This window comes from Lepidochelys kempii, chromosome 4, assembly GCF_965140265.1.
Source record: "Lepidochelys kempii isolate rLepKem1 chromosome 4, rLepKem1.hap2, whole genome shotgun sequence".
NCBI classification, from domain to species: domain Eukaryota; kingdom Metazoa; phylum Chordata; order Testudines; family Cheloniidae; genus Lepidochelys; species Lepidochelys kempii.
The window spans coordinates 34,874,768-34,894,171 of record NC_133259.1 but is presented as its reverse complement, the minus strand read 5'-3'; the positions used below and the strand labels follow the sequence as shown (position 1 = coordinate 34,894,171).

The following is a 19,404-nucleotide window of genomic DNA, read 5'->3' as shown; positions in this document are numbered from 1 at the left end:
CTAGGAGAATAAAATAACCTGTAAAGCCAATAAACTTCTAATTTTCTTTGCTTTCCTATAGCTTGAAAACAGCCATTTTCTGCTAAATTAGTTTAAGAATTTGATGCTCCTTCTATCTGATTAATTGTACCGTGGTAGAGCCTCAAACTCAATCAAGACTCAAGGCCGATTGTGCTAGGTGCTGTGCCTACATTTAACAAAAAGGCAGTCTTTAGTCCAAAGAGTTTAAAGTAAAACAGCAGCATAGTTTAAATATAACATATGCTTTTCACATATAAAAATGTTCTGCGTTACTCTTCCTTAGCACAGGTGGAAATATTTTGTGTCAACTTTAGCTTGAAATAAATTTTTATGAATGAAATTTTTCTGCTCCTGAAAAATAGGGGTTTATGATGGGCAGCAGAGACACAGTCTTAACAGAGGTCTGAGTGGATCTGCTATCCTAATTGATAAAGTGCTTTTTGAGGAGTTTTACTAGATTATAGAAGATAACCTTAACTTCAGCTCTAGCTGAAGTTCTAGTATCCTTTTAACAAATGTGAAAGACACTTTAATGAAGATCTGTTCTTTTCTGCACAGTTTCTATGGTTATATAGTCCATCATGTCTATAGTAGAACCATAATAATATGAGCACTTGACGCAGACACAGCAGGTGAATAAGACATGGACACAGAAATGTAGATGAAGCAGAAGCTTTATCTTCATTAACTTAACCCAGGGAAATGGTGGTACCCTAGAAAACAGGCTGAAACTAGACTAATGCAGTTCCCAACAGAATAAGCCCTCCTTCCGCCAGTCAAATAAAGGGGCCTGTGATCCCTGCTATCCTTCTTCATGTTCAGGATAAGGGTCCAGATGAGTAATGCTTCGAGCTGTGTAAGACAGCGAAGCCAACTTCCATGCCCATCAACACCAAGAGTCAGGTCCAAAGTCTTCCAAACCCTCCATTCTTTGCACTTTTGTCCTCAGCAACTGCCTCTCTGTGTAACAAGGAGAAATGGCTGCAAACTGCCCTTTAAACGTTTGTGAACAAATGAAAGCCCAATGGCTTACCCACAGCCATTTAGTCACTTGATGTCACCACCAGCTATAACAGCATGGACAAGACCTAGAGGTTGCGACTCCCAACTCATCTCTGCAGCCTTCAGCTCTTCTTCTGTTTCTCCTCGTCGGTATCCTGCTATGTGAAGAGGGCACTAAGAGTTGATCACCTGGCTCCAGAAGGAGTACTAAATACTCCAAATCAAAGGAACAGGGGAGTCAGTAATGTGTCTTTGTATCCACTGAACTAGGTGAACAGCTACAGGCTGGGGTTCATGGCCAGTTCCAACCCCTGTATTCCTCTCCACTCCACCATAACCCTGCATAGGTCACAGGCTAACCCTAGGAGTCAAGGCGGTCTAGGGTCTCTCTCCGCTGGTTTGGCTTGGCCACAGCCCCAACAGCAAAGTGGGCATTTGTATCTATCACAAAAAAGCTAATCTATCCCCATTTCTGAGCAAAAATGTAATAGTAAAATGCTATCATTTTTACAAAATACAGTGGAATCACAATTAGCCGATCTACCTGCGACCAGGGCCAGATTGGATAACCAAAAATCTAGATAAACTGGGGAATGGGTGGCAGGGCTCCAGCTGTGATCCCTGGGCAGCAGGGCTCTGACTGTCAGCACAACAGGCAGGAGCCCCAGCCTCCCAGGGCTCCAGCCCAAGTCCTACCGCTGTCAGCGCTGGGCAACTGGTGGTTCGGTTAATACAGAGAGCCGCATAATGGAGGCTCGGTTAAATGGGGTTCTGCTGTATTCTACAATATATTTTCTAGGAGTCCATATTCACTTATAAATAAAGCAAAATAGTAAATGACAGTGATTTGTTGTTCTTGATATTTTTGGCTGTGACCCTGCAAGCATTTACCCATGTGAATAATTCACTTGAATTCAGTTCATCTACTCATACAGTTAGAGTTATATGCATACACCTTTGCCAATTCAGGGCTTTTGTGTGTTTGCTTACACGCTAATGCACACATTTGAGAAACTTGTAGTAGGTCTCTCAATGTGAAATAATGAGATTCTACTGGATGTGGCAGTGTTTAGTGCCTAATGCAGCTCAGTATAGATCTTGACAAAATCCAGGTAGCAAATCTAAGAAAAGTGGTACTGCAGCCTTATGTCCAGTAGTTTGGAATTTCTCAAATGCTGTAAATATTCCATTTCCTAAATGTAAAGCAGCAGAGGGAGGAACTAAAAACAGAAAGTGCTTGCTTTGCTTCAAACCTGATGGAGTTTATTGATAACCAGCTGACATTGAATTTATTCTCTCATTTTACAGCAGCAAAAAGTTTACTGAAAAAACCTGATGGAGTCAAGGTAAGTTAAACAAATGCACCAAACGATACATCTTATTCAGCTTTCTTTTCCTTGTACTCTTCTAACGTCTATTGACTTTGCGATTGGAAATAACTACATCTCTTCTTCATAGGTTGTGTTAAGAAATGGTTCTCACTGTATATTTGAAGAAGTTGAAGTTAGTTTAAGTTCAAAATAATGTGTCAGAAAAGAAATAGCTGAAAAACTGTACCATGTTTTAAATAAGGTTCTGAAAAATGCTGACAAGGGAATATATTCCTTGCTTTTTAATAAAAGCTAGTCCAGTCATTAGTGACTCACTGTATTTTTAGCTGCTTAATATAAATGAGACTTTGGTCGTGGGTATGTAAGCTTGATGGAACGTCAGAAGCTTACTAGAAGCCCCACATGAGGTACATTCCACCAGGTGTACTTGGTGTGTTTGGCAGAAGTCCGGGTGTTTAAGATTTCACTGAATAAGCTCATCCTGGCTAATAGACCTTGGTAAGAATGGGAACATTCTGGCAACTTTCATAGATTATTTAGAGTTCCTATTTTCATATCACCAGGTCCCGCAGGAGGAGAGATGCTTCACAAATGAATATTCTAAACAGATACTTTGAAAAATAGCCAGGAAAAAAATCACTGAGCATTGAAAAATGTTGTATTTCTTTTTCTCAGAGATTCCTGAAGACTAAATAAAGCACCCCAGCTTTCCGTAGATAATGCAAAGTTTCTTCTCTTCTCAGTTCTGCCTCTTTCTCAGGAGCGTCTTTGACCTGAATTTTAGTTTTCTGCTTAAACTTTCTTTTCTTTAACAGAGTGCTACTTACTGAAATACTCAGTTCACAGCAGATTTGTTCTTTACTTATTCTCGCACACGTATTCTTTCACACTTAAAAATGTTAAGGCTCTTAAAATGAATTCAGTATACTCTAACCTGAATGTTACCCAAAGTCAAATAATGGGCATCTTAAAGAGGATGAAGAAGCACATCATTCTGTATTATTCGGTCATTGCAATACAGATTCCTTAACACGTCTTTGTGGAATGCGGGAATTTTATGTGTTCGGGTCAGGCTAGTATTTTTATAAATACCATTCTTCCTACAGGTTTGTAATGGCATCTGCTGTATCTCCATTTTGATAGCAACGTTGCTGAGAATTTTCGTCAATGGTTTGCTAATATTACACTCGTTGGGATCTCATACTTCCGGTTTTCAGGATATTTCAGTTTTTTACCATTTTCCTGCTCAGTTATGTGAAGCAAGGGGGGAAATGTTTACCTGCGTGGGAGTCTTTGTTTTCAGCATTTTTCTCATGTAGAAACTTCCCCGCACAAAAAAAGTATTTCCTTCTCTACCGCAGCTTATGCTGTCTTTTTGAAAACAAAAATATGCTGTACTCCATGCATTGATATTTTCAATCCAACCAGTCACATTTTCTTCTTTTCCTTTTCTCTCTGACTGGTCAATTCAGAAAAGGAAGTCCAGTTCGAGTGTTCAAATGATGGTGAGGATCTTTATCTGCCAGATTTTTCCTCCTGTGAAACATTCACACTTAGAAATCAAATAAATGCATTTAATCTGTTAACATAACTTGAGAAGCTACAAGACCTTTAACATGAAAACTTGTGACTTCTAAACCAAGAAGTGCTACGTGCCATCTGTAATGAATTGTTCCGCAATTCTTTAAAGCAAGATTTTTAGCTATAGAAATATAAATACAAAAAAGTAGATGTAACATTGGCCAATGCAGCTGTCTTTAGTACACTTAAAAAAAAAAGTATTCGTTTAAACAGTCTTCTATTAATTTCTTAATCTCCTTGTATTAAAAACTAATAACATTAAAATAATAAATGGATAATAATAAGTGTAATGGAGACATTACCCTCTGTGTAGTTACTTACATAGAAACTTAAAAAAAATTAAAAATTTCAATACTTGGGAAATCGCTAGAGCTTTTACCATATAGTATGAATACGGTTCAACATCAGGAATCCATTAAGAGACACCTCTGTACTCCTGCTGCCCCCTCTGTAAAAAATAAATAAATAAATAAATTCACTGCAAGATCCACTTTTATTGATTCCAGCTATAACTGAGCAGATATCCAGTATTTAGGACATTTTAAGGTGATTTTCAAAACCCCGCTTTGTATATTTTTATTATCCCTTGAAATCAAATAACAAATGGAAGGATGGCTGTTTATTTTCTTTTTGGGGATGTTGTACTTTTAGAATCAAATAATAAGGTTTTTCTAAGCGTCTTAGTGTCATTTGACTCACATCAGGATGTCAAGCTACAACCACAGGCCACAGCAGACATGCCGCCTTCCTTCTCTTCTCCAGACCCCCAACCAGTCCCATTCCTAGTCCAAGACCTTCTCAACCTCTAACTCAGATCCCCCATTTGAGAACCAATACATAGACTCCCTTCCCCCAGCACCAGGGTCCTCAGGCAGGCAGTGACCATCCTCCTGTTTAACTGGCATTGATCCTGAATTCTGGGATGATGGTGGTGATCCTGGCAAGGCAGCTTACTCAACGGTGACACTTCACCATGCCTCTGTACTGCTGATCCAGGTAGAGCAGAGCAAATGTTCCACTTTCTCCAACTGGTCACTCTGTCACGGGCAAGCAGACCTCCCCTTGAAAATACCTGTCTGGTAAATGGCCTATATCATCTAGCTGGATTCAGTGTTTCATGCAAGAGAACAGTTCATTTTAATACAAAAGTACAGGCCATTTACCAGATATGTTGGGATATTTTCAGCATCCCAAACACACCACGTGCCAGCTCTTAGTCTGCTGAAACACTACATAGGATGCTTGGAGGATTTAGATCCCGAGAGACAGTTTTGTACAATTTTTATAAAATATATAAAAAACATTAATACTTAGGACAGTGTGGCACTGCCCAACTGTTTGCTCTGAGAGAGAGAGAGAAAGAGATGCTATAAAGTTAAAAGCTGTTTCACAGCAACCACAATTTTAGTAGAAAAAGTTTTCCTTCCTGACAACAAATAGAAGTACACCAATTTAGAATAATTTTCCATAATCACTTAATCATTTGGTATGAAAATGCTGAATTTGTTTTTAATAGTTTCCCCTTTCTGTTAAAATAAACGCAGTAAATGTGATTTAAAACCTACCATTTTTCTTTAAGTTTGGAAGTATTTAGCCAAGCTGTGCTCATACCGACGAAATAACTTGACTATGCAATATATTCTCTTTTTCATTTGTACTAATGTAAATTCTGTATTCTTGATGTACCATTAATAAGTTTGAGTATATATTCTTTAGTTCTTGATGGTAGTGGAATGAATGTTGTTGTTTATTTTTTATAGGATTTTGACGAGGGGAGTGTGGGCTCAATGCTGCTCTCCTTACTCAGGCAAAATTCTCTCTGAAATTTGGTTATCCTTTGTCTGTTACATGTTCCATGACAAGCACTTCTATGGTGTGTTGTTTGATTTCTGATGTTGCTGATTAGGACTGTAAGAAGTCTGTTGAAACTTTCATTCCCTCTCTCATATATGCTTTGTATGTGTTCATTTCTTCTTTCTTTTGCTCTTTGAATACTTCTCTCTTGATGGCCAAACTGTTAATGAATATTCATTTTTAGTTGTAAAACTTGGGAGAGTGATTTTTCTCTTGTTACAAGAGAAAAAGAATATGATTGTCCATGGTTGTCTGTATTGTTGTTGTTCCCATAATCTATGTAGTCTTATTTTAAAAAAATAACATTTCCTTGAATTCAGTGGGTTTTTTTCCCTGAGTAAGGAATGCAGGTAGTACATTTTCTATCATTAATTGTTCCTTACTAAACCCCTGTAAGGTAGTTAAGTGCTGGCCGAGATTGTCCCTAACGTAGATACACTGCCCTGCTTGGCATGTGTCTTTCAATATCTTAGAGGATAAATTGAAATCCAGTGCAAGCCCATTTTGCACCAGAGCAATGTGTCCGTGTTAGGGATTTCCATCATCTTAACTACATGGATGTAGTTACAGTAGAACAGAGTTCCCCAGTCTAGACATGTCCTAACTAAGACATTGGCTATGCTTCAGATTTGCTCTGATTCCAGCAACTGATGGGCAGCCACCAATGCAAACATCTCAGGTGAAATCCTGGCACAATTAAAATCAATGCTACAGCAGCTTCCGTTGATTTCAGTGGGGTCATGATTTCGCCCCTAGGGCACATTTGCCCAGATAAAGCTTACTCAGCAGCTTTATCAGTCTGTACTAGGGATTGCACCAGTGAAGAGGTAGAATTGGGGAAAATCTGAAGTGTAGACATGACCTAAATATCATTATCCCCATCTCACAAAGAGGTTAAGTGATTTACCTAAGGCCATGGAGGAATTGATGAGCTCAAATTAGAACTCGGAAATTCCTGGCTCTCAGTCCAGTGCTTAAACCATTAGGCTAGGGCTAGGCCAATATATGTCATTACACACTCTGGTAAATATTATTCAGGTCTTCAACATTTAGATTTCCTAAAGGCTTTTATATAAAAAATATCAACAGCCTGACTGACACAAAGGGCTTGACTTTTGGTTTTTAAATGTGGTAGTTAATTTTACTTTAATATTGACAAAATGTCCATCAGTGAAAGAAGAGAAGTCTGAATTTGCATTATTGCATTTCTTTCCCATGTAATGTTTACATTTTCAGTACCAGAGTACTAACACAGCAGAGCTGTAGAGATTCTATACCACTGATGGGTAGAAATGATGCCAACCCTGTGTGCAGACAGCCCACCTTACATTTTGCTTCTTTGACCTGCTGCTGTTATAAGTAGAACTGGTCAAAAATATTTTTAAAAAATCCTAGTAATTTTAATTGAAAATAGTTTGACAGCATCAGAGTCCAACAAGCTTTCGTTATAATTGAAACCAGCTTTCCAGTGGGTATGAAAACTTTATTTGGGGCTTGATTTTTAAAATCTTTCCAGTTTTACAACCACAGTGATATTTACCTGGTTTAGTTATGGAAGGTGGGTTTTAAAAATGGGTATAAGAATCAGAGAAATTTAAATTAATTGCTAAAGTCTTACTTAAAGAGAGAATAATATTTTTTAAACAAATAAAAGCCCAGTTCTTCAAAGACTTGCGTTTTTGTAGTCATTGAGACTACTCCCATAGATAACTTTGCAGGATCAGGGCCAAAAGTAGTAATGTTGAGAAGCTACAGTACAGGAAGTTACACTCTTAATTTGGGTTCTGTGGACTGAAAGGCCAATGTACAGTAAACGAAAGGTATTACTGCAGGTTCAGCCAGATTGGAAAGGTTTTTCAAAACAAGCAAATTAGTTTATTTCATTAAATGAAAACGAAACATATACGTTTTTCATTTGAAATACTAAACGCTTGTTTGAAAAAAATCTCAAAGTGAATGTACCTGTACATATTCTGACCTCAATGACACCCATATAAATCTCGAGTTACCAATTACAGATTTATATAGGTGTAAATGACACATAAATTTGAACCACTGAAGCTTCCTTCCGTGAAAAACAAAATGACGTTTAACCTAGTGACACCCTCCTAGAAATAAAGTGAAATGATGGTATATTACTTAACACTGTTGCATGATCTAAACTGGCAAATAAATCACAATGGAAATACAGGCATTTTCTTTCTAAAATCCATATTAATTGTGAATTCCTATTATTTGGTTGTAGCCACTATTAAAAAATTCTTCATTCATTTATGTGTCAGAGCTGAAACTGCCTATGCTCTATATAGGACTTCCTTGAACAAGTCCAAAATACTGTCACTAGCGTCTTTGGGAGAAGCTATAGCCAGTTATCAAATCTGTTGTCAGTGTTTTTTTCAAGTTCATAAGTTGACCTTTCTGTGATTCTTTATTTCCCTATCTATATCTGTATATAGATATTCTATATAGAGAGATATAGATATGCTAGCTACCAAGAATTCTAAGGCTTGTCTATTTCTATTTTCTGCATACCTACAGATAAACAACAAAACCAACGTGGTAACCAGCCCCAAAGAAAATATTCCTACCCCGGCGCTGGTATACCTGGAATCTTCCTTTTCACCCTATCTTTAAGTTCTTTACTGTTTTCTTTGGGTTTTTTTGTTTGTTTTTGCTTTTATTCTTTGTTTGCTTTATAAATTTTTTTCTCTTTCTTGTTGTTTGTACTTTTTGTTTTCTTTTTGTGAGGAAGTCCATTGTGAAGCAACATTTTTATAAATAGAAAACGTGACACAAAAGCTGGATGTGGTGGTGTAGTAGCATTAGTAGCGATAGTTTAATTTTTTGCATGCCGTGTAAGAAAGTGAATAGAATGCGCTTGATGTTGCCCTTAGCTCTTCACCTGATGGTTGTTTCCATGCTTTTAAGTGCTGACTTATTTTTTAAATTGTACCTGTTATCTTTTCTTTTGCCTTAACACAAGTTTTGATATCAAGGAGAGCTAACAGGACTATTGCTAGGCAACAACAATATAGACCTTATTCAGATTTTCATTCCCCCTATTCTCTGACAACCCAGCAGGACTTTGCAAGGCTTCACTTACTGGTATCAAAAGGCACCTTAGTCCTATAAAGCTTTTTGAATAGTGCCACTTTAAATCTACAGTAAGCATTACTCTGTAATAAGTTCTGCTAGGGGAATATTACTAAACAGTAGGACAGCGTACATGAAAATTCTATGTCAGAATCTTGCTTCTGTTATTAAGTCACATTTCTTAAGATGGAGGAAGGCTTACGAACACAAATGCTGCTATTTAATTACCTAAATTTAAGCAGTATTACTTCTCATGTATTTTGGTACATAGCTCTGAAGAAATGCTTCTGCTCTTTAATATAAACATAAGGACAAATTCTGCCATAGATTTGCATGTGCAGCTCCCATGGAAGCCTGCATTAAGTCAAGTCATTTCAGAGCAGTAGTTTAAAGGTTTCATGGTATGTACATGAGTCCTCAACTCCATCAGGTTCCCAGGCCTCTGTGAGTACGTTAAAAAGCTACACTTGCTGCAGCTTGTTCTGGGCCAGCTAACTGACATTTTAAGGGAAGCAAGAGGGGAGTTAACCTTTGAAATGGCATCAAGAACTTCCATCATAATTGGTATCTATGCTGTTCAAATGGGCAACAGACTGGAAATAACCCCTGTACATCCAAACACCGTTTGTGTTTAGAGGTATGCAAATCTTTCAGAATCTGTTCAGCCCATCTTTATTTTGATTTGTGTTCATTTTTGCTTTAGTAATAAGCATACAGTATTTTTTTAATTAAAATAGTTCACCATTTTTGAGCTAAAGCAGGGTCAGACAAAAAGGGACAATGTATCTGATATGAGACATTGTGAAACAGAGTGCCTCTTCAGCTGACCTCCCCAGAGCTTCAAAGCCCTGTGTGTGTGTTGATCATGAATAAGGTCTTTGCATGCCGCTGCAGTAGGTGAGGTAACCTCCCTTGCTGGGTTGCCAGTCGAAGAATCTTTATTAGAGACATTGTTTCATCTTTTGGCAGCAGTTAACATTTGCTTTAGCTCTTGTCACTGTTTAGCATTTGTCTGCTGGCTCTTCTCGCGCTCCCTCACACTAATGTGAATGTATTTACCAATGAGAACTGTTTTTCTCTTTATTTTGTTCTCACTCAGGAGCCCCAAACTACAGTAATCCACAACCCTGATGGAAATAAGGTATTCAGAAAGAATTAGCTCCATCTTGCTTCTCCAAAGTGCACATTTCATCCACTATTCTAAGCCAGAATGTGCCCATTACCCAGAGCTTAGCAAGGAAAATCTCATTCCTGTATCTGTTGCACCTGGTGCCTCTTGGGCCTAATTCATCTGTGGCTTGTTCCCACTGAATGCTTTCTGCCTGGCTGCTGGCTCCCTCAGCTCCTGTGGATGTCTGTAGGCGGTGAGGGCGCTCAGCACCCTGAGGAACCAGGTTTATGGTGTGTTGTACATCTCTTGCTTCAGGGAAGAACTTTCAGTTCTCAGAAAAATAAAGGAACATTGTATTCAGACACAGAGTATAGTAAGGTTATTTTTACGATTCTAGTGAAAGCTTCATACACAAGATGAAGGCATATTTTGAGCTCTTTCCATCAGCTGTTTCTCAGCATGCTTATGCATCATACTGTGACATGTCTTCTGCATGGAACTTTTGACTTATTCCATAACATCATCTTGCAGTTTGAAAAGAAGCTAACACTTGAAGTGGCAAGAAGCTCTTTTGAATTCATAAATCTTGGTTTGATTTTTCTCATTTATTTTCTTCTGTGTGCTGTGATGGTTGTGTTTGATGTCTGGTTTCTATAATGTGTGGTAATTTTTTCTCCCTATGTGGACTTGAAAGGGGCTAGGGAATATTGTTGTTTGTGATTCATGTTCCGAGTTTTCATATGCAGATTTCACTTATTTAAACAGATTTTAATGTGTGTGCTGAGAATTTAAAGTTTCCAAAGGATTGTTACATTTATCTAGTGTAATTACTTGTGGTCGCTCAATACTGTATTTGCAAAGGATAGAGTCTGAGTGGAAAATATCAGATGCAGGCATTTCACAAGCATGGAAAAAGTGTTAATTGTGCATATTGTAGTCATCTCGCTTCTTCGTTTGATTATTTATTTTATAGTTTGTGGGTAAGAATAAGTTGTGATGTTCATTTCACTACTGTACCAACTACTCTCTGCACCCATGGTCCATATTTCATCTCCCATGTTTTATTAATAGGCAGTGTACCGCCAGCATTTTAATTTTAGTCAAATCTTTACTAAAGCCCAGCAAAGGGAAACAAAAAAACAAAACACTGGAGCTCTTTGGCATGACTACATCTACTTGACATTATTATATATTCATAGCAATTTAGATATTTTATGTCCCAAAAAGTTATAACATGGACAGGAAAACTACTTATGGGGAAAGTTACTGTTAAATTTCATTATCTAAAAAAACAAATATTTTAGCATGACAACTGGAGTGGATGCTTCCATATTACTGGCCACATCTCTCTTGTGAGCTTGTGCATGACGTTTCCTGCTTGTATGTGTGTGGTTTTTATTTTCTTCTAGGTACTATATATGATAGAGCATGGTATGTCCCTTATGTGGAGTGAATAGTCTAATACCATTCACAATAGGAAAAGCATGATGGTTTATTAAGCTTGGTTTGTATGTGTGGATTGATTAGTGTAGTTGATTTATTGCTGCATATAATTTTGTTCTTTTACATTTGAATAATGCATTAACCATTCTGAAACTTTTCTTTGACTTGTCTTGTGAAATTGTAGTAGACAAAAGGACACTGTCAGGGTATTTTGGAATTTTTATTTAATTAATGTGGATAGTAACCCTTCGGAAGCTTGAAATAAATCTTATGTTTTTCCCTTCTGTCTCAGAGGTAAACTGGCTTGTTATGGATATTTTTACTCTTGAGTATTTTGCTTCTGACTTTTTCTTTTTCTTTTTTTTTTTATTTGCAACAAAGCATTTATTTTTAAAAATCATAAAAAGTATATCTTCTGCAAAAAAAAAAAATTAGGAGAAAAAGAGTAGGTCAAATTTTTTGCCTACTGCCTTTGACATTGTCCTTTGAAGTGTGCTCCCTAATTTTTCACATTTCTAATATCTTATAAAAATTGTGATAAGAGCCTTGCCTTTTAACATTGCAAAGATTTCAATACAACTGTCTGATGGACAAGTCATTCCTCTGTGTGGCTGGTTGGTTAAAGAATATTTCTTCAAAGATATCTTAGATTATCTAGGAGCATTGTTGTGGGCCTCTCCAGTAACTTGCTCTCTCTTTCAAATTTTTTAGCACAAGGAGAGTATAAAAATGCAATCATGGATTTGATTCAATTCTTATTGAAATCAAGGGGAGCCTTTCAGTTTATTGCATGAGTTCTTATATGAGCAGAAGAAGTGCTTTAAATTGTGAAATACAACATTCTGCTTACTTTATACTTAAAAGCTCAAATGGAATGACTTATTTTACACAGTTGATATTCACGAAGCTTAAAATGGTGAGTTCTAATATTTGGCTGACGTAATTCATATAACAGTTCAGACATACTCTGTCTAGTAGAATGTAAAAAAACCCAACAAGTTAACTCATTTTCATGAAGATATTTATTTCCCCATACATCTGTGTGACATTCAAAAACTGGACAGCCAGAAATACCTTTAATAAAAATGTTCTCTTTTGAAATGGATGAAAATTGACATTTAGTTTCAGGTACAAACATCTCAATCCCTGTGGCCATTTGTTTGTGAATTACATCCACATAGCCTGCTTCAAGGCTTTGCATGATCTGTACAATACCAAGTGTAATTTTCATAGGTGCATGAATAATATGCTGGGTCACTTTATGCATTTCACTTGTATTTACTTCTTAACAGGAGTCAACAGAAAGTTCCAATACGACTATTGAAGACGAAGATGTGAAAGGTATGATTGACAGTTGGAAAGGCAAAACCATGGCTACATGCATATATTTCAGTAGGTTTTATTAACTTTTGTTGATCTGTCAGATGGAGGGAGTTCCTAAGTAATCCAAGGAGAACATACAATTATTTTTGAAAATTATGTTCATTGCTGAAGTTCTATATGTTAAGTTCTGACTTGGATAATCTGACTTCGATAGACTAAATTTTACATGTACCGTTTCTGTAGTATTTTACAATTAAGGAAGTTTGTCATTTAAAATTATAATTATGGCAGTAGTAGGTGTAGATTTAAAAACTAATGACATTTAATATTATTTTAAATTTCATTTTGTATATGGTACTTTGAATTTTTTTGTTTGCTTGCTTTATTTCATGTGTTTTTAATGCATTTTTTCAGATCAGCATTTATAAAACATTTCTGTTCAGATGCCAGTGTTTTTTTGTGCTTCTGTTGTATTCTGGCCCTATAATTGTCTTAACCTCAGTCACCTTTTTCTTTTCTTTTTGATTTTCTGCACAATAACCTTCTTAACTTTGCAATCTTTTTGATTATTTTTTAAGGTTTTTTTTCTTTTTTAAATTCTATGCTGTGACATTATTCATTCTTATTTTAATAACATTTTGTGGGTTTAAAACCAGTGTATTCAGCTTGTGTATTATATGTTTCATATAAGACATTGGTTTTTAGCTTTAAGTACAAAATTTTAGTTATAGTGGATTCACAAAACAGAAACAGGAATAAGAAGGGACATGTTGAAAAATAAGAGGTGAAGTACTAAGAAAAAGAGAGATTTCTCAGTTAATTAACCATTAGAGTGTTGGGCTGGTTTTGCACTGTATTATTCCAGAAGTGTTATGTCTGTGGGTGTCACTATTAAAGTGCTGGAGTTTTCAATAGCTACAAGACCGTGAGAGAACATTTTAGAATATGAAACTGATTCAGTGGATGCAGTTGCTCAAATCGTGTTTAGTCAACTGTTATTTTATTTCTGGATAATGGAGCAGGCAGTATCCTTGTCTGATAAGGTAATTGATGTTGCCAGAGTAAGGGACTGATAATGTAATGGTTTAGGACTCATGAGTATTTCCAAGTCAGAAATGTAATAAGAAATGCAAGATAAGATAATTCTTTAGTAGGACATTCCATTGTTTATGAGCTGGCATTCAAATGAACATCAGTAACCTGGTGATATCCTATATATTGTCTTTTTTAGACAGAGTTATTTTGCTTAATGAGGTGTATAGCTTCTGTTTCACTTTTATTTTGTGTGTTATAAAACCTTATCCCAGGATTCAAGTAACAATGTTCTCCTGCTAAGCAGTGTTTGTATGGTTTGGTATATTATCACTTCAACAAGATCATTTATTTCAAACAGACAGATAGAAAAACCTATGTAGTCTCCAGAGAAAAACTTAGTTATAAAAAAAGAGGATGATGACAGGTCCATCTGTACCCAGTGCCCCCACCCCTCCAGGTGCTCCAACCTTTGGGAAAAACTATTTTATCTGGATTCAAAACACACCTTCCTTAAAAATGTAATTGGAACTATCCAGCATTCACAGTTACCTGAATATATTAGGCTGAACTCAGTGAGTTACCACCCGCTGTGCAAAGCAGATGGAACTATCCAAGTTTAAGGATGCTTCTTGTCCTATCCTTTAGAACTCCCTGTTTACTTCTCCTTCCTACCACCAACACTCAGTTCACACATTCCAAAATTTCTAAGTAAATCCCAGAGAATGTGTGTGGTGCTATTATATAACTACTCCTCTACAAGTCCCATGAAATATTTGACACTTACCAGGTGATTCCAAGGTATTTTGGTCCCTGGAAGTTCATGTGACTATGAACTCACCAGCCCAGTTCCTTTCAAACAGGTATTACCGAAAGCCTCATCAGACAGGCCTAATAAACAAATGGGCAATGAAGCAGTCAAACCTTTATTTAATTTTTTTCTTTTATTTAAGTAAAAGGCTATCAGAAAAACACCCAGCACAGTGTACCATCACATCTTTTGCAGCATAATCTCATTAATAATAATATTTTTGTTCCCAATTACTAAGCAAAAGAATAATGGGGAAACTATTTTTAAACAGCCAGTTAACCTTGACATTTCAAAATCAGGCACTGGAGATGATCACAATTAAATAGCTCTATGTAACTTTGTGCAAATTCAAAAATAAGCCAGTTTGCAAGCTTTCATCCACATATTAATGTAGCTAAATATTTCACATTCTCTGCTTTGAAAGACAGCTAAACAAATTTCTCTGAAAAATACTGGTTAGTTCCAACAAACCATGCATTGCTTTTTCCTCCAAAGCAGCAGAGAGTGGAAAATTGAGATTTAGAATTTCTTCTCAAATTTAATTGAAATTTAATTTAATGAAATGTAATTTTAGAAAGCATTGCTATTTGCAGTAAGATAAGGTTGGGGTGTTTTTGTTTTTTGATGCATGGTGGACTGTTGCTGCAGTTCCTTTGATTCCCCATTACTATAAAAAAATGAATAAATTTGGAAAATATTTAGAACACTGTGGCAATGTAAATGCTTCCATTATTTCCTGCAGGTGCTTTGGATCCATTTATTGTAGTTATTTACAGGTAAATGAGCCATTAGATATGTTTAGGATTGTAAACCTTTAGAGCAGGGATTTTCTCTAGTGTGTTTGTACAGCAGTCAGCACAACAGGACTCCAATCCCAACTGGAGCTTTTGGATGCTACTGTAGTATGGATATTTGCTATTAATATAATGTGGGTGGGGGAAAATAAACTATTCAGAATTAACCACAGATGCTGTAGAAGCTCAAAATCATATTCATAAGTATACCCTGCTGTGTTAGTTCCACTGAACAAGTTGACACTTGAAGAAACCTTTTCAGACTCAAAATGTGTGCATTAAAATGCAGTTCATTTTGCTCTTTGCCTGTGTTCAACACTTCATTGACTTTCATTTTGCTGTGCACTATTCATGGGGATGTCACAAGAAGGCAGTCCCCCAGAAGCCTGGATAATACTCACATGAGTTCCTTCTTCACCTAGGCCCAAAAGCTTGCTGTTCAAGTTCCTTAATTGATGATTCCAGGACAACTGCATCCCAAAAATGTGGCACGGGGCAAAGATCATAGGCATTCCAAGACCAGGAAAAACCACTGGAAGATTTTAAGAGCTATCGACACATCTCTTTCTGTTGTGTTACATACAAGCTTATGATTCTGAGAGAGACTGATTCTGATGCACATCAGTGAGGTTATCAGGCCACAACTGCTCTTTGTTCAGGCTGACTTCACGCAAGGAGAATGTCAGGCAAACCTGTAGACAGACCAGGGCTGTTCACTCAGCTACAAAAACTCACCCCTTCAACAGAGCCTTCAGTGACTCATTTTAGGGGCATGCTGGGGCAACTCAGCTACACTGACTTATCCCTCAAAGCCAAGCCTGCAGTGACTCATTGCTCAGGCATGCCTATCCCTGAGCAGGGCCTAGGTCAAATTACCCCCAAGGCACAGGTGTTTCCCTCTCACTGCAAGTTAGGGTATGTCTACACTGCCCACTTTACAGCGCGGCCGCAGCAGTGCTGCCAAGGCAGCACTGTGACCTGGGGAGTGTAGACACACTTTATCACCGGGGGAGAACTCTCCCAGCAATTTAAAAAAAACAAAAAAAAACAAAAAAGCACCCTGAACCAACGGTAGTAGCTTTATCGCCAGGAGCCAGGCTCCCGGCAATAAAGCGCTGTCTGTACTGACGCTTTTCAGCACTAAAACTTTTGTCGCTCGGGGGTGTTTTTTCACACCCCTGAACAACTAAAGTTTTAGCGCTGAAAGTGGCAGTGTAGACACAGCCTTAATCTGTGCAACAGCACCGCTCAGCTAGGAATTCTCCTGCTGCCTCACAGTGTTACAGGCGCCCTGAGGTTCAAGCGTGCCTTCAATCCTATCCCTGTTTCTGCCTCAGTCTTGCCCAAGCCTTGTTCCAGCACACTTCAGACTTGTCTGTACCCTATTCCAACCTTGCTCCAGCCCTGTTTCTGACCTGCTCCAGCCATGCATCCGCCTTCTCCCTCCCAGACCGTTGGACTGACTCCAGCCCCGCTTCGACCCGCATCTGGATTCCACTATCATCCTGATTTGGCTTATCTACAGACTCTGACCCCAGTTCTTATCCATGGCCTATCCCCGGATCCTGGTTTAAGCATTGCCCTCAGCCCTATCCTGAATCTGCATCCAGCTTTGACTCTTGGTACCTGTCCTCGACCACCACTCCAACCACCAGGCCTGACTGCCTAAAACCTAAAGCCTGACAAATGGTGCACCTAAGATCAAGTCAGTCACCTAACACATTCTGGCAGACTTGTCAACTGCAAACAACACTGTCTAGCATGTGGGGCTGACCACTAAGGTTCTGCAGACTATTTCCTGTAAGCCTATGGTGTGGTTCAAAATGGAAATGCCTCTCCTTGTCACCATAGATACTTATGACCTACCAACATGGATAGTAATCTACAAAATATTGAAGAGTGATTCAGCAAGGACATGAACTCTCTGGCTACTTAGCTCCATCAGTGGAGACTTGCACTTAGTGAGTCTTAAGAAGGTGGCCGCAACCCTCCATCTGAATAATTTCCTGGCCAATCAGCCCCTTACAGTTTGTGCTGAGGATCATTCACTCCCTTTCCAGCCAGATGTCACTAACTTAGGAGTCAAATTGGACCTCAGCCTAACATACCAGCCCCATTTAGAACATGTAAAGTAAAAGATGACTTTCTGCACTGCCTTGATCCAGAGACTAGCAGGAACCTCCTGGAAGTGAGGCAAATGTTTTACTCACCTCAGTCCTGGGGCTGGTATTCTTGCATCAGTAGAGCAGTACGCAACAGTTTGGGGCAGAAGTTGGCAAATGCATCTCATTGTTTCAGAGATGAACACAACCACTCATATCGTTAGTGGTTGTCTTTGACGTACTTTAACATCTGATTTATATGTGATGGCACATATAGCTTCCATAAAACTGCATGGAGGGTTATGATGGATGAAAACAACCTGCTGAATACAAATCTGACAACAGGTGCAAATAAGCAACCCATACCTCCTATCAGAAGATCTGCCCACTTCCAGAAGAAATCACCTATACCTGCATTTCCTGTTGACTTGCCATGATTGTCTTCACAACATCCTCCTGCCATTCATGCACTTCTGTCTCATGCTGCCAGCCCAGTGCCAATCTCAGATGAACAATGGCACATTAAGGCCAAGTGCTATTTCTTTGTAGAGTGGCAGCTACTCTGGAACAGAAAGGCAGGAGTGCTGGCAAACTTCAGAAGCCCTGATTTACATCTACTTATTTGCGACCTTGGATGTAGATCATGGACTTAACAGACTGCTGAGAGGAAAAGGCAGAGTGGCTGCCACAATGCAGACATTTGATTTAGCCCAATCTTCACAGTGTGACTGTGGTGCAGTGTCTTAGCGCAATCTTCACCATCTGATTGTGTGGTAGGGATGCAGATGGTCACGAATGTGGTGGAGAAGAGCACAGTTAGAAGATTGGAGGATGGACTGCAACGTCATACTACCCTTGATGCAGTAGTCAGAGATGGCTGAACAATCTAGTTATTGACATGTAATGCAGAGTAAAGAAGTTCCTTTTGCCCTGTTATTTCAGGAACCAGTATAGCTACAGAAAATTCCCAGTGTAGTTTTGCTTAGTGTGTCACTGTCCACTTGAAAATAAAGAAGTAGTACTGTATTTAAGTACTTTTTTGCTTTGATTTTGCTTTGATACTCTCACTGTTTTCAAAAGAGAGAAATCCCTGAAAAAAGTTGTTGGGCTAATACAGCTAACACAAGTTGGTCATCACATGACATTAAGTGTGAATAAAAAACAAAGTCCCATGTTTTTCTGTGTTGGTCTCAGGGTGTTTCAGTTGTCTGTAGCACACACAACAAGTGTCGAGGGCATGGTAGGTATGTAGGAAAGAGCTGGCAGAAGAAAGTGCAGTATGTGAAAGGCCATAAAAATACTTTTGAACTTCAGCAGAAGGCATGATCAAAAAAGGAAAATTCTCACTTCCATGATGTCACTTATCAAATTGTTCTCCCGGCCCATGTAGTTCTATTGTTTTTGCTGCAGTCATGATAAAAATAATACCTGCAGAGAATATGGGAATTATAGTGGATACTCCAATAGAAGAGTTTTTAGAGATTTTAGCCAAAATTAACACTTAATGTGGGAATAGGTTAGCTCAATTTTCTTGAAGTGTGGTTTGATTCTGTAAAAAGAATATTATGGCGTCCACATTTTCCATTTCTCATTTACTTCCATGCCAAATATGTCTGCAATGTTGTTATAGCTGTGTTGGTCACAGGATATTAGAGAGACAAAGTGGGTCTCTAATATCCACCTTGCCTCTCTAATACCAAAGATGTTCATTTTACAAATAAAAAAGATGCATTTTTCTAACTCTCAGCCTTGCAAAATGAACCGTAGGCCTGAAAATCAAGGTTGGTTATTTCCTTCTCAAGCAACATCACCAGTAAGAAAATTATCTCATTGATTATGCATGTGGAACATCATTGTCTTCAAGAAGACAAACTTGTTAGTGCTAGAACTGGAACTTAAAAACAAT

At 38.0% G+C, this 19,404-nt stretch overlaps 1 protein-coding gene across 22 annotated transcripts in view; it reads left to right on the top strand.

Annotated features, from left to right (window-relative positions):
- The window catches only part of CAMK2D (calcium/calmodulin dependent protein kinase II delta), a 271,591-nt gene that overhangs the window by 213,646 nt on the left and 38,541 nt on the right, over positions 1 to 19,404 (top strand). For 3 of the 22 annotated variants that reach the window (XM_073340950.1, XM_073340949.1, XM_073340951.1), the window contains exons 13-17: positions 2,332 to 2,369; positions 3,827 to 3,859; positions 8,328 to 8,387; positions 9,982 to 10,023; positions 12,729 to 12,777. In XM_073340950.1, the coding sequence (XP_073197051.1) occupies positions 2,332 to 2,369; positions 3,827 to 3,859; positions 8,328 to 8,387; positions 9,982 to 10,023; positions 12,729 to 12,777 (222 nt within the window). The remainder of the gene's footprint in view (positions 1 to 2,331; positions 2,370 to 3,826; positions 3,860 to 8,327; positions 8,388 to 9,981; positions 10,024 to 12,728; positions 12,778 to 19,404) is intronic. The other 19 variants (XM_073340955.1, XM_073340954.1, XM_073340956.1 and 16 more) reach the window with 9 other exon arrangements.